Source organism: Salmo trutta, chromosome 12 (genome assembly GCF_901001165.1).
Source record: "Salmo trutta chromosome 12, fSalTru1.1, whole genome shotgun sequence".
NCBI classification, from domain to species: Eukaryota; Metazoa; Chordata; class Actinopteri; order Salmoniformes; family Salmonidae; genus Salmo; species Salmo trutta.
The window spans coordinates 47,646,389-47,662,187 of record NC_042968.1 but is presented as its reverse complement, the minus strand read 5'-3'; the positions used below and the strand labels follow the sequence as shown (position 1 = coordinate 47,662,187).

Below are 15,799 nucleotides of genomic sequence, written 5' to 3'. Positions count from 1 at the left end.
ACACAGAGAGAGAGAGAGAGAGAGAGAGACAGTGACACACAGAGAGAGAGAGAGAGAGAGAGACAGTGACACACAGAGAGAGAGAGAGAGAGACAGTGACACACAGAGAGAGAGAGAGACAGTGACACACAGAGAGAGAGAGACAGACAGAGCAGTGACACACAGAGAGAGAGAGACAGTGACACACAGAGAGAGAGACAGTGACACAGAGAGAGACAGTGACACACAGAGAGAGACAGTGACACACAGAGAGATAGCAGCTTGAGGGGTTGAATCACTAGCCGTCTGCGATTCTTTCCCTGGCAGGAAGAGAGCTGATCCATGTTACCAAGCCCTCTGGGAGAACATGAACCCCCTCATTTCCGCGGCCGACCCAAACACCCCTCACCTCCACGGCCGACCCAAACACCCTTCATCTCCACGGCCGACCCAAACACCCTTCATCTCCACGGCCGACCCAAACACCCCTCACCTCCACGGCCGACCCAAACACCCCTCACCTCCACGGCCGACCCAAACACCCCTCACCTCCACGGCCGACCCAAACACCCCTCACCTCCACGGCCGACCCCAAACACCCCTCACCTCCACGGCCGACCCAAACACCCCTCACCTCCACGGCCGACCCAAACACCCCTCACCTCCACGGCCGACCCAAACACCCCTTTTCCAAAAATGTTTATGTTACAGCCTTGTTCTAAAATGGATTAAATAAAAAAATGTTGCTCATCAATCTACACACTATACCCCATAATGACATCGCAATACCCCCATAATGACATCGCAATACCCCCATAATGACATCGCAATACCCCATAATGACATCGCAATACCCCATAATGACATCGCAATACCCCATAATGACATCGCAATACCCCATAATGACATCGCAATACCCCCATAATGACATCGCAATACCCCCATAATGACATCGCAATACCCCCATAATGACATCACTATACCCCCATAATGACATCACTATACCCCATAATGACATCGCAATACCCCATAATGACATCACAATACCCCCATAATGACAAAGTGAAAACAGGTTATTAGAAATGTTTGCAAATGTATTAAAAATAAAAAAATAAAAACTGAGCGAGAGGGGTTTATAGACAGCCAACGGTGCTTCAACAAAGTACTGAGTAAAGGATCTGAATACTCATATCATTTCAGGTTTTTATTCTTTACACATTTGCACAAACTTCAAAAAATCTGTTTTTGCTTTGTCATTATAGAGGTATTGTGTGTAGATTGATGAAAGGGGGGATGCGATTTAATCCATTTTAGAATAAGTCTAACATAACAAAAATGTGTAGAAAGTCAAAGGGTCTGAATACTTCCTGAACGACCACAACGAACTGTAGTGATCGTATTAACATCCAGCAGCCACAACTAGGACAGCTTGGCCTCTTCACAAATCATACCATCTCTGCACGTTAGTTAGGCTCCACATCGACTGAACTACACCGCCAAGTGGTGTGCTTCTCCTGCCTCGTGAAGATGCCGTCACCTCCGGAGGTGAGGTCTTCTCCTGCCATGTGTAGATGCTGTCGCCTCCGGAGGGTGAGGTCTTCTCCTGCCGCGTGAAAGATGCTGTCACCTCCGGAGGGGGAGGTCTTCTCCTGCCGTGTGAAAGATGCTGTCACCTCCTGGAGGTGAGGTCTTCTCCTGCCGTGTGAAGATGCTGTCACCTCCTGGAGGTGAGGTCTTCTCCTGCCATGTGAAGATGCTGTCACCTCCTGGAGGGTGAGGTCTTCTCCTGCCATGTGAAGATGCTGTCACCTCCTGGAGGGTGAGGTCTTCTCCTGCCATGTGAAGATGCTGTCACCTCCTGGAGGGTGAGGTCTTCTCCTGCCATGTGAAGATGCTGTCACCTCCTGGAGGGTGAGGTCTTCTCCTGCCATGTGAAGATGCTGTCACCTCCTGGAGGGTGAGGTCTTCTCCTGCCATGTGAAGATGCTGTCACCTCCTGGAGGGTGAGGTCTTCTCCTGCCATGTGAAGATGCTGTCACCTCCTGGAGGGTGAGGTCTTCTCCTGCCATGTGAAGATGCTGTCACCTCCTGGAGGGTGAGGTCTTCTCCTGCCATGTGAAGATGCTGTCACCTCCTGGAGGGTGAGGTCTTCTCCTGCCGTCACCGCTCATCCTGTACGTGTGACTTGGCAGAGCTGTGACAGACTTCAAAAGCGTCGATGGGGAACACTGTGTCAAGATGAGGGGGGGGGGGGGTGGCGAGGAAGGAGAGAGAGAGAGACAGAGAGAGAGAGAGAGACAGAGACAGAGAGAGAGAGAGAGAGAGCGCGAGACACAGAGAGAGGAGAACTTACATGGTTGCAGTCGACAGCAATCTCTGTTTCCTGGAAGAGAGAAACACAGGTATTAGACTCCATGATCAAGACGCTTTCTACTCAGTCTTTACTGAAGATGAGACCACACACACACCCCCTCCACAACTTCACCCCCGACTGGTTTTTATTGAAGCCGTCTTAGTGTTGTTGAGCTGGCGGTTATAAATACATGTGAACTCCATTACTTATGGCTTAGATCTGTCCTGTAGAGGAACCATTAGTTAGGGCTTAGATCTGTCTTAGAGGAACCATTAGTTAGGGCTTAGATCTGTCCTGTAGAGGAACCATTAGTTAGGGTTTAGATCTGTCCTGCAGAGGAACCATTCGTTAGGGCTTAGATCTGTCCTGCAGAGGAACCATTAGTTAGGGCTTAGATCTGTCCTGCAGAGGAACCATTAGTTAGGGCTTAGATCTGTCCTGTAGAGGAACCATTAGTTAGGGCTTAGATCTGTCCTGTAGAGGAACCATTAGTTAGGGCTTAGATCTGTCCTGTAGAGGAACCATTAGTTAGGGCTTAGATCTGTCCTGTAGAGGAACCATTAGTTAGGGCTTAGATCTGTCCTGCAGAGGAACCATTAGTTAGGGTTTAGATCTGTCCTGCAGAGGAACCATTAGTTAGGGCTTAGATCTGTCCTGCAGAGGAACCATTAGTTAGGGCTTAGATCTGTCCTGCAGAGTAAAGAGCTGACAACTGCAACACTGCCTGAAAACAAGGTCCGGGTGGATGTTCTCAGACCACATACACATCTGGGTGTCGGTGCCCAGGACGACGGGGGTCGATGACTCGGTGGGCTGGGTGTCGGTGCCCAGGACGACGGGGGTCGAGGACTCGGTGGGCTGGGTGTCGGTGCCCAGGACGACGAGGACTCGGTGGGCTGGGTGTAGGTACCCAGGACGACGGGGGTCGAGGACTCGGTGGGCTGGGTGTAGGTACCCAGGACGACGGGGGTTGAGGCGAGTACGACCAGAGAGTGACTCAGGGAGAACTGTATCTCAGGAGTGTATCTGTCAAGTCAAGAGGATAGCCAGGGTCCACAACAGGGTGTTCTAGAGGCCAGAATGTTCTAGAGGCCAGGGTCCAGAACAGGGTGCTGTCATGACTGTCCTGATCAGGTCAGGGTACAGGAGACCACCACCGTACAGATTATCTCCCAAACCCCCAAAAGAGGAGGAGAGATCTAGGGGTCTGAAGATGTGGGGGTTTTATGACACTTCATGCCCATAATAAACCTTAGGCCACAGAGAAATTCCTTTGTCCTAACAATGGAGAACTGGCCTCAGAACATTAAACATGCAATAAAGGGACTTTGGAACAATGGTTTCCGTCAGCCACAATGGTGGTCATGACGAGAGGTGGAATATTAAAATGTATGTAACTTTTGTGTTGTTTTTAAAGGTTAAGAGATGACGTTATTATGAAAACATTGTACCTTTAAGAGTTTTCCCAGTATATGCCTGATGTTTATACATTGTACGTTGTGTGGAATATATCCAAATCAAACAGAATGTTTTGGTAAAGATGAAATGTGAAGTTAGTGTCTAAAATTGGATTTTTAGTCAAATCTAAGCCTTGCCCCTTTACTTGGTCCGCCCAGAGAATTGCCCTAAAGGCGGTTACACCCACTTCTGACCCGAGGGTATAAGACAGGAGAGTGAAGAATTAACATATCAGACTAATTGACCCCAAGCTGCAGCTAAGGTCTAGCAAAGTCGACGAACCCCAAAACGAAACACAAGGTTGAAGACAAAGAAATCTTTTTCTACACGAGCTACGGACGAGTAGTTGTGTCTAAGCGGGTGAATTCAAGCCGAACCACCCAGTCTCCACTCTCTATCAAATCGTGGTATCTTCACCGTTCGAGTCCGACGCTGTGAGCTCTGAGCTACAGAGCTGTCTGTCCTCAGAAGACCGCGAGGGATCAGACCACTAAGCCAAGAAGGACACTGACATCGTGAGGACAACCAGAGAGTTGCGCCGGAGAAGTGCGTCATTTAGAAGCCTAAACGACCCACGCGGAGCTTCCCACCTGAGAACTCCAACACGTAATTACATCATTATATTCTGACCCATAAGAGCGACAGTTCGGGGCAAGGCTAGTTAAATAAGCATGGCTGACAAATGAACCCAAATGTATATTTCTCTCGTGTACTTCCTTTGTTTCTCTCTCTTTTAAATCCCCATTTTGGGTAACACGCGCCATAGTGTGTTGGCCCGTTATACTAAGTCCTAATCAATAGCTAGACTGTGTTTTGTGTATGTGTATTTTTATCATCATTTTAGCTTGCTAGTAAATAAATAATCAACTAAGATCGGTGTGGTAAATTCATTGGTAAAGCCCGGGTCCGTGCAGATTCCCGGATTATGCGACGTTCAGAATGAGACTGTAGAGGAAATTGATTAATTTAGCGACTGTTGTAAAATCGATATTCTGATATCCTTTGAGTTAATTTGGGAAATAGAAACTCAATCAAAACAATGTTCCCATGGTGCCCCAGGTTAATGAGTTAATAATTGCTTGATTCATTGCTTAATTCATTTAATCACGCAATTATAAACCGTTAATCATTCGATGAGCAACAGTCGTCACATTAACTAATACAACGTCACGACAGTGCTCGAGAGACCAGGGTGTTCTAGAGCCCAGGGTCCACAACAGGGTGTTCTAGAGGCCAGGGTCCAGAACAGGGTGTTCTAGAGCCCAGGGTCCAGAACAGGGTGCTCTAGAGCCCAGGGTCCAGAACAGGGTGCTCTAGAGGCCAGGGTCCAGAACAGGGTGTTCTAGAGGCCAGGGTCCACAACAGGGTGTTCTAGAGGTGAAGCCCTCTGTTAACCAGACACTAATCACATTGAGACAAAGGAACAAGAGGCCACTTCTGTTACATAGAAACATATGAACCAATCTACCAATGTGTCTATCAGAGCCAGAAGACAAATTATCTTCTACTTTAATGAACATTATACCAGTTCTCACCGCTTGGCCTCTAAGAAAAATGGCACAGCACGACTGACGAAAGAAAACTAAGGGTTTTTGTATGTAAAAATAAAGAAAACCCCTTGAATGAGTAGGTGTGTCCAACCGGTACTGTGTTCAACTGCTACTGTATACATCTCCTGCAGCTGAAGAGAAATGGATGATTCCAATAGGACTGATGACCTGGACAGGAAGGGATGATTCCAATAGGACTGATGACCTGGACAGGAAGGGATGATTCCAATAGGACTGATGACCTGGACAGGAAGGGATGATTCCAATAGGACTGATGACCTGGACAGGAAGGGATGATTCCAATAGGACTGATGACCTGGACAGGAAGGGATGACCTGGATAGGACTGATGACCTGGCCAACTCAATCTGGCACCAACCATATTAGGATGAAACAGAGGTCAGAGGTCACCAAGAGCAACAGAAATGGCAGAAAGATGTGTCGGCATCGAGTCTCTGGCCCCCTCCCAGTTAGGGGGAGTGATGAGCTCTACAGCAGAGAGTCTCTGGCCCCCTCCCAGTTAGGGGGAGTGATGAGCTCTACAGCAGAGAGTCTCTGGCCCCCTCCCAGTTAGGGGGAGTGATGAGCTCTACAGCAGAGAGTCTCTGGCCCCCTCCCAGTTAGGGGGAGTGATGAGCTCTACAGCAGAGAGTCTCTGGCCCCCTCCCAGTTAGGGGGAGTGGTGAGCTCTACAGCAGAGAGTCTCTGGCCCCCTCCCAGTTAGGGGGAGTGGTGAGCTCTACAGCAGAGAGTCTCTGGCCCCCTCCCAGTTAGGGGGAGTGGTGAGCTCTACAGCAGAGAGTCTCTGGCCCCCTCCCAGTTAGGGGGAGTGATGAGCTCTACAGCAGAGAGTCTCTGGCCCCCTCCCAGTTAGGGGGAGTGATGAGCTCTACAGCAGAGAGTCTCTGGCCCCCTCCCAGTTAGGGGGAGTGGTGAGCTCTACAGCAGAGAGTCTCTGGCCCCCTCCCAGTTAGGGGGAGTGGTGAGCTCTACAGCAGAGAGTCTCTGGCCCCCTACCAGTTAGGGGGAGTGGTGAGCTCTACAGCAGAGTCTCAATCACTGGTTGAAAACGGTTTCCTGTCCCTCCCAAAAGATATAATTTTTAGATATAGTTGGCCCTCTTTCTGGGACTCACCCACAAACAGGACCAAGCCTGGCCTGTTGAGGAGTGATGGACTCCATCCTAGGGCTACTTAATGTTAGATCCCTCACTTCCAAGGCAGTTCTAGTCAATGAACTAATCACTGATTATAATCTTGATGTGATTGGCCTGACTGAAACATGGCTTAAACCTGATGAATTGACTGTGTTAAATTTTTATTTATTTCACCTTTATTTAACCAGGTAGGCAAGTTGAGAACAAGTTCTCATTTACAATTGCGACCTGGCCAAGATAAAGCAAAGCATTTCGACAACACAGAGTTACACATGGAGTAAAACAAACATACAGTCAATAATACAGTAGATAAATAAGTCTATTTACAATGTGAGCAAATGAGGTGAGATAAGGGAGGTAAAGGCAAAAAAAAAGTCCATGGTGGCTAAGTAAATACAATATAGCAAGTAAAACACTGGAATTGTAGATTTGTAGTAGAAGAAAGTGCAAAGTAGAAAGAGATAATGGGGTGCAAAGGAGCAAAATAAATAAATACAGTAGGGGAAGAGGTAGTTGTTTGGGCTAAATTATAGATGGGCTATGTACAGGTGCAGTGATCTGTGAGCTGCTCTGACAGCTGGTGCTTAAAGCTAGTGAGGGAGATAAGTGTTTCCAGTTTCAGAGATTTTTGTAGTTCGTTCCAGTCATTGGCAGCAGAGAACTGGAAAGAAAGACGGCCAAAGGAGGAATTGGCTTTGGGGGTGACCAGAGAGATGTACCTGCTGGAGCGCGTGCTACAGGTGGGTGCTGCTATGGTGACCAGTGAGCGGAGATAAGGGGGGACTTTACCTAGCAGGGTCTTGTAGATGACCTGTAGCCAGTGGGTTTGGCGACGAGTATGAAGCGAAGGCCAGCCAACGAGAGCGTACAGGTCGCAGTGGTGGGTAGTATATGGGGCTTTGGTGACAAAACAGATGGCACTGTGATAGACTGCATCCAGTTTGTTGAGTAGAGTGTTGGAGGCTATTTTGTAAATGACATCGCCAGTCGAGGATCGGTAGGATGGTCAGTTTTACGAGGGTATGTTTGGCAGCATGAGTGAAGGATGCTTTGTTGTGAAATAGGAAGCCAATTCTAGATTAAATTTTGGATTGGAGATGTTTGATGTGAGTCTGGAAGGAGAGTTTACAGTCTAACCAGACACCTAGGTATTTGTAGTTGTCCACATATTCTAAGTCAGAACCGTCCAGAGTAGTGATGCTGGACGGGCGGGCAGGTGCAGGCAGCGATCGGTTGAAGAGCATGCATTTAGTTTTACTTGTATTTAGGAGCAGTTGGAGGCCACGGAAGGAGAGTTGTATGGCATTGAAGCTCGTCTGGAGGGTTGTTAACACAGTGTCCAAAGAAGGGCCAGAAGTATACAGAATGGTGTCGTCTGCGTAGAGGTGGATCAGAGACTCACCAGCAGCAAGAGCGACATTATTGATGTATACAGAGAAAAGAGTTGGCCCAAGAATTGAACCCTGTGGCACCCCCATAGCGACTGCCAGAGGTCCGGACAACAGGCCCTCTGATTTGACACTGAACTCTATCAGAGAAGTAGTTGGTGAACCAGGCGAGGCAGTCATTAGAGAAACCAAGGCTATTGAGTCTGCCGATGAGGATGTGGTGATTGACAGAGTTGAAAGCCTTGACCAGGTCAATGAAAACGGCAGCACAGTATTGTTTCTTATCGATGGCGGTTACGATGTCGTTTAGGACCTTGAGCGTGGCTGAGGTGCACCCATGACCAGCTCTGAAACCAGATTGCATAGCGGAGAAGGCCTCACCTCCTGGTTACACTAGTGACCATATCCCCCGTGCATCCCGCACGGGGGATAACATTTACAATAGCAAATTTCGTTTTCGTCTTTTGAGCTTCTCGTCCTGAAATCTATGCATCCTACTCAATCACTTTTTATAGCGCCTGTTTGCAGACCTCCTGGGACGTATACAGTGTTCCTCACTGAGTTCCCAGAATTCCTATCGGACCTTGTAGTCATGGCAGATCTATGGCTTTCGGAGCCTCGTCAACTCAGTGAGTTTAATATTCACATGGAAAAAAGTCCAAAGACCCACTCCAAAAAGCTATCATCGACTAAGTCTGATAAATGTTGTGGATCTTAAAATGTTTTTCCTCATAATCCTGGACTTTCGGACCACCATTTTATAACGTTTGTAATCGCAACAAATAATCTGCTCAGACCCCAACCAAGGAGCATCAAAAGCCGTGCTATAAATTCTCAGACAACCCAAAGATTCCTAGATGCCCTTCCAGACTCCCTCCACTTACCCAAGGAAGTCGGCGTACAAAAATGGGTTTCGATTAGCTTGGAAAGACAGTACCGTGCAGTATCGAAGAGCCCTCACTGCTGCTCGATCATCCTATTTTTCCAACTTAATTGAGGAAAATAAGAACAATCCAAAATGTATTTTTGATACTGTCGCAAAGCTAACTGAAAAGTAGCATTCCCCAAGAGAGGATGACTTTCACTTCAGCAGTAATAAATTCATGATCATTAGAGAGCAAATTACGGACTCCTCTTTAAATCTGCGTATTCCTCCAAAGCTCAGTTGTCCTGAGTCTGCTCAACTCTGCCAGGACCTATGATCAAGGGAGACACTCAAGTGTTTTAGTAGTATACAGAGGGGGAAAAAAGTATTTGATTCCCTGCTGATTTTGTACGTTTGCCCACTGATAAAGAAAGGATCAGTCTATAATTTTAATGGTAGGTTCATTTGAACGGTGAGAGACAGAATAACAAAAATATCCAGAAAAACACGTGTCCAAAATGTTATAAATTGATTTGCAAGGGGGTGATATTCTCCTCCCTGGATGCTCCAGATGTCCCCACGCTGCTCAGTAACATCTTTAGAAAACCCAGCCATACAACAACCTAAAGAATCTCTCTCCTCTCCTCTCCTCTCCCCTCCTTTCCCCTCTCCTCTCCTCCCTGGATGCTCCAGATGTCCCCACGCTGCTCAGTAACATCTTTAGAAAACCCAGCCATACAACAACCTAAAGAATCTTCCTCTCTCATCTCATCTCTGAAAGGCTGTATGGTTGTCATCACTACCTTACTACAGCCCAGGGGAGCCAGTTCATGACATGAGTCACCAGCAGTCCTGTCACTCTCTGATTCAGAAACAGACAGGAAATCAAGATGGCCGATCTGAGCTAGTCAATGCCGGGAACCTGTTCAGAACCAATCCTAAGACTGACATGGTACAAATCCAGGACGACAGGGGAAAGAAGGCTGGATATGTACATCCCAAATTGCACCCTATTCCCTATATAGTGCACTACGTAGGGAATACTATGGTGTCATTTGGGGCTAAACTGTACAGCCGACTATAGGAAACACCACTATACAGTTAAAGTGGGAAGTTTACATACACTTACGTTGGAGTCATTAAAACACGTTTTTCAACCACTCCACAAATTTCTTGTTAACAAACTATAGTTTTGGCAAGTTGGTTAGGACATCTACTTTGTGCATGACAAGTAATTTTTCCAACAATTTTTTACAGATTATTTCACTTATAATTCACTGTATTACAATTCCAGTGGGTCAGAAGTTTACATACACTAAGTTGACTGTGCCTTTAAACAGCTTGGAAAATTCCAGAAAATTATGTCATGGCTTGTCTGTCTCCTAGAGATGAACGCACTTTGGTGCGAAAAGTGCAAATCAATCCCAGAACAATAGCAAAGGACCTTGTGAAGATGCTAGAGGAAACAGGTACAAAAGTATCTATATCCACAGTAAAATGAGTCCTATATCGACATAACCTGAAAGGCCGCTCAGTAAGGAAGCTACTGCTCCAAAACCATCATAAAAAAGCCAGACTTCGGTTTGCAACTGCACATGGGGACAAAGACACTACTTTTTGGAGAAATGTCCTCTGGTCTGATGAAACAAAAATAGAATTGTTTGGCCATAATGACCATCGTTATGTTTGGAGGAAAAGGGGGGGACTTGTAAGCCGAAGAACACCATCCCAACCATGAAGCACAGGGGTGGCAGCATCATGTTGTGGGGGTGCTTTGCTGCAGGAGGGACTGGTGCACTTCACAAAATAGATGGCATCATGAGGATGGAAAATTAGGTGGGTATATTGAAGAAACATCTCAAGACATCAGTCACGAAGTTAAAGCTTGGTCACAAATGGCTCTTCTAAATGGACAATGACCCCAAGCATACTTCCAAAGTTGTGGCAAAATGGCTTAAGGACAACAAAGTCAAGGTATTGGAGTGGCCATCAAAAAGCCCTGACCTCAATCCTATAGAAAATTTGTGGGCAGAACTGAAAAGGCTTGTGCAAGCAAGGAGGCCTACAAACCTGACTCAGTTACACCAGCTCTGTCAGGAGGAATGGGCCAAAATTCACCCAACTTATTGTGGGAAGCTTGTGGAAGGCTACCCGAAACGTTTGACCTAAGTTAAACAATTTAAAGGCAATGCTACCAAATACTAATTGAGTTTATGTAAACTTCTGACCCACTGGGAATGTGATGAAATAAGTCATTCTCTCTACTATTATTCTGACATTTCACATTCTTAAAATAAAGTGGTGATCCTAACTGACCTAAGACAAGGAATTTTAACTAGGATTAAATATCAGAAATTGTGAAAAACTGAGTTTAAATGTATTTGGCTGAAGGTGTATGAATTAAAGGTGTATGAATTAAAGGTGTATAAATTAAAGGTGTATGAATTCATTTGCATTCTTCTCATTACTCTATAGGGTACTCAGTATCAGAAGAGTGTCATCCTCCTGCATCCCACATCTGCCTGCGGTTAGCCTGAACTCTGCCTCAAGGTTAGCCTGAACTCTGCCTCAAGGTTACCCTGAACTCTGCCTCAAGGTTACCCTGAACTCTGCCTCAAGGTTACCCTGAACTCTGCCTCAAGGTTACCCTGAACTCTGCCTCAAGGTTACCCTGAACTCTGCCTCAAGGCTACCCTGAACTCTGCCTCAAGGTTACCCTGAACTCTGCCTCAAGGTTACCCTGAACTCTGCCTCAAGGTTACCCTGAACTCTGCCTCAAGGTTACCCTGAACTCTGCCTCAAGGTTACCCTGAACTCTGCCTGCTGGACCCACGAGGTAAACTGTCATATCCAGGATGGAGAGTCATACACTCCATCCCTCCTGTCACCGGTCCATAACCTGACTGTCACCTGTCCATAACCTGACTGTCACCTGTCCATAACCTGACTGTCACCTGTCCATAACCTGACTGTCACCTGTCCATAACCTGACTACACCTGTCCATAACCTGACTGTCACCTGTAATACATTACATACATGGAAGGGACGTTATAGTTCTGGGATTTGTCTCCCAGGAAAGCACTAACAGCGGACATACGGTGGAGACAAGATAAAACTAACCAGTTATAGAATATTGTGTTTTACAGCTGAGCTGACTGAAGACTTCCTGCATCGGTAGTTTCCACGGTAACATGTTTTTACAACTAAAAGTTGCGAGCTCCTAGTCCAAAAGGCATTGTGAAACAAGAGTTTCTTATTAAAAAAAAAAAAACACATTCCAGACACTGGCTCTTACTATTTCTCCATAACTGATTTAAAAAGAGAAACGTCAGCTAGATAGCTGGGTGATAGGATAGCGGCTATGCTAGCTGTCTGCCGTACTAGCTAGCTGTCTGCCGTACTAGCTAGCTGTCTGCCTGCCGTACTAGCTAGCTGTCTGCCTGCTGTACTAGCTAGCTCTTTCCCCGCGTACTAGCTAGCTGTCTGCCTGCCGTACTAGCTAGCTGTCTGCCTGCCGTGCTAGCTAGCTGCCTGCCGTGCTAGCTAGCTGTCTGCTGTGCTGTCTGCCGTGCTAGCTGTCTGCCTGCCGTGCTAGCTGTCTGCCTGCCGTGCTAGCTGTCTGCCTGCCGTGCTAGCTGTCTGCCTGCCGTGCTAGCTGTCTGCTGTGCTAGCTGTCTGCTAGCTGTCTGCCTGCTGTGCTAGCTGTCTGCCTGCTGTGCTAGCTGTCTGCCTGCTGTGCTAGCTGTCTGCCTGCTGTGCTAGCTGTCTGCTGTCAGCTTGGCTCAACACAAGGTCAGCCCAGGCTTCAGACTGGGAGCATGGTGTTTGCAACGCCAGGGTTGTGGGTTCGATTCCCACGGGGGGCCAGTACGGAAGTACGGCCCAGGCTTCAGACTACACATACAACTGAAATTATCTGACCATCTAGAGATGGAGAGTCAAGGATGGGAGAAGTCCTCAACTTCCAAAAAACGTTGTTCTCTCCATAGCGAAGCCATCTTAGTTTACCTCTCTGTACTCACTACTGGCCTCGTTTGTTGTGGTTAAAATGGAAATGACACACACAAGAAACAGCCACATCAAAGCGTGGCCCTGCATGGAGTAATGACCAAGCCAAAATACCAGATCAGGAAGTGCACCTCTCTTTCCAGCAATTTACACACAACATTTCACCATTAAAAACAACACATTTACTTGAATAACAGTGTAGATGCAGAAATGTGTTAACGGGAATGATGGCGACAACACAAACCTTCATTCTGTTAACCAAACTGCATCTTCACTGTTCTTCAAGTAGGCTTAAATATGTTTTGTGTAAATCACAGTCCTTGTGCATATTATTACGGTGTTAAAACTTTGAAATCAAATGGATTTTATTTTTAAAAATCAGAGTGTGAGGGTCATTCCAGAATAGTTAAGTCTCCCGTAATGCTTTCTAACGAGACTTCGAAAAAACGGTCGTACCGTCATTCATTACATTTTACATTTACGTCATTTAGCAGACGCTCTTATCCAGAGCGACTTACAAATTGGTGCATTCACCTTATGATATCCAGTGGAACAACCACTTTACAATAGTATTACCGTATTAGTCAGCTTATTGCAATGGATGTGTTTTTTGTCAATATTTGAGACTAGTTTTAGTAATGAAATGACATTGATTGACTAAGTACTATAAATAAAAAGCTCCACTCCATTGCCCGTTTCCTTCTGGAAGGTTCTTTGATCTGCAGTGGACATCAGAGGATACGTCCGACTTCTATAGCGGTGATGCATAGAAATTGTTCAATCATTTGCCGCTGAAAAAACGGGGCTCTTTGCTTTGCATTGGGGGGGAAAAACAGTGCATTTGTTCTTAATTTAGACTAATTAGCTTTGCTGTCACTGGAGAATCTGGAGCCATGTTTACTAGGAGAACAACACCACCATCACCGACGATGTGGAATGAATACAACATGCTCTCCTCCAGATGTGCCTACCTGACTGTTGTCGCATTGACATCCGACAGGCAATAGAAACACACACGCACACACACACACTCGCGAACAAAACACATCGCCACCACCCAAATCCCGTGTTACCTCCTTTCTGTCCTGTAAACACTCCAGGACCGCTAAATTGTTGCTCCATGTGTGTTTGGGACAAAGCCGGGTCAAGTCGTCCCAACAGGACTGTTCTTCGGCCAGTTTCCACCCGGTAGCCCTCCGAGGTTGCGTCATGGCCGCAACAGCAGCAGGAGCGACCGGACCCGGCGCTCCAATAATAATATTAACGGGGACCGGAGGGTTTGCTGGCTGATTACCGAGTCCGTTTCCATTGCCGCTAGGTGCTTTCAATCCTTGAACGGTACACAGACAGAATGACACTGACATCAACAGTAAGAGCAGCTGAACACGTCCGCTCGCCGCCATCTTAGGGGAAATTGTAGCAGAGTATAGCGGCAGCGGAACGGTCTGCGCTTAACGTTGGCTGGCCCATAGATATACGCTAAAGGTATCTAGATCCGTAATATTCCCCAACAAAAAATATTCTGACGACAAAAAAAATAAGACAACATAAAATGCAGGAATGTCTATTTACTATATGGAAGTGTATGGTTTAGGATACAGAAATATTTATTTGTGACATTAAACCAAGTCTTAGCATGACTGTGTCTGCGCCGATCTATTATAGTGGATAGTGCTCTCTGTCTGTAATCTACCCCCCTTCCATCTCTAGAATGTACCTAGAAATACACTGAGTGGACAGAATATTAGAAACGCATCTTTTCATGATATAGTAGACTGGCCAGGTGAAGGCTATGATCCCTTATTGATGTCACCTGTTAGATCCACTTCAATCCATTTAGATGAATTGAAGGAGGCCGGTTAAATAACCATTTTTAATCCTTGTGACATGGATTGTGTATCCTTCAGAGGGTGAATAGGCAATACAAAAGATTTAAGTGCCTTTGAACGGGGTATGGTAGTAGGTGCCAGGCGCACCGGTTTGAGTGTGTCAAGAACTGCAAAGCTGCTGGGTTTTTCACGCTCAACAGTTTCCCGTGTGTATCAAGTATGATCCACCACCCAAAGGACACGCAGCCAACTTGACAACTGTGGGAAGCATTGTAGTCAACATGGGCCAGCATTCCCTGTAGTCAACATGGGCCAGCATTCCCTGGAGTCAACATGGGCCAGCATTCCCTGGAGTCAACATGGGCCAGCATTCCCTGTAGTCAACATGGGCCAGCATTCCCTGGAGTCAACATGGGCCAGCATTCCCTGGAGTCAACATGGGCCAGCATTCCCTGGAGTCAACATGGGCCAGTATTCCCTGGAGTCAACATGGGCCAGCATTCCCTGGAGTCAACATGGGCCAGCATTCCCTGGAGTCAACATGGGCCAGCATTCCCTGGAGTCAACATGGGCCAGTATTCCCTGGAGTCAACATGGGCCAGCATTCCCTGGAGTCAACATGGGCCAGCATTCCTGGAGTCAACATGGGCCAGCATCCCCTGTAGTCAACATGGGCCAGCATTCCCTGGAGTCAACATGGGCCAGCATTCCCTGTAGTCAACATGGGCCAGCATTCCCTGGAGTCAACATGGGCCAGCATTCCCTGGAGTCAACATGGGCCAGCATTCCCTGGAGTCAACATGGGCCAGCATTCCTGGAGTCAACATGGGACAGCATTCCCTGGAGTCAACATGGGCCAGCATCCCTGGAGTCAACATGGGCCAGCATCCCTGGAGTCAACATGGGCCAGCATCCCTGGAGTCACCTTGGGCCAGCATCCCTGGAGTCAACATGGGCCAGCATCCCTGGAGTCAACATGGGCCAGCATCCCTGGAGTCAACATGGGCCAGCATCCCTGGAGTCACCTTGGGCCAGCATCCCTGGAGTCAACATGGGCCAGCATCCCTGGAGTCAACATGGGCCAGCATTCCCTGGAGTCAACATGGGCCAGCATTCCCTGGAGTCAACATGGGACAGCATTCCTGGAGTCAACATGGGACAGCATTCCCTGGAGTCAACATGGGCCAGCATCCCTGGAGTCAACATGGGCCAG

The 15,799-nt window shown here is 47.2% G+C and overlaps 1 protein-coding gene across 3 annotated transcripts in view; it reads right to left on the bottom strand.

Annotated features, from left to right (window-relative positions):
* Positions 1 to 14,166, bottom strand: part of LOC115203660 (Golgi apparatus protein 1) — a 69,309-nt gene extending 55,143 nt beyond the window's left edge. For all 3 annotated transcript variants that reach the window (XR_003880218.1, XR_003880217.1, XM_029768566.1), the window contains exons 1-2: positions 13,831 to 14,166; positions 2,333 to 2,362 (exon numbers count right to left, since the gene is read on the bottom strand). Coding sequence is in view for 1 of the 3 variants with exons in the window: in XM_029768566.1 (XP_029624426.1) it covers positions 2,333 to 2,362; positions 13,831 to 14,160 (360 nt within the window). In the remaining 2 variants the exon portion in view is untranslated. The remainder of the gene's footprint in view (positions 1 to 2,332; positions 2,363 to 13,830) is intronic.
* Positions 14,167 to 15,799: the final 1,633 nt, after the last annotated feature.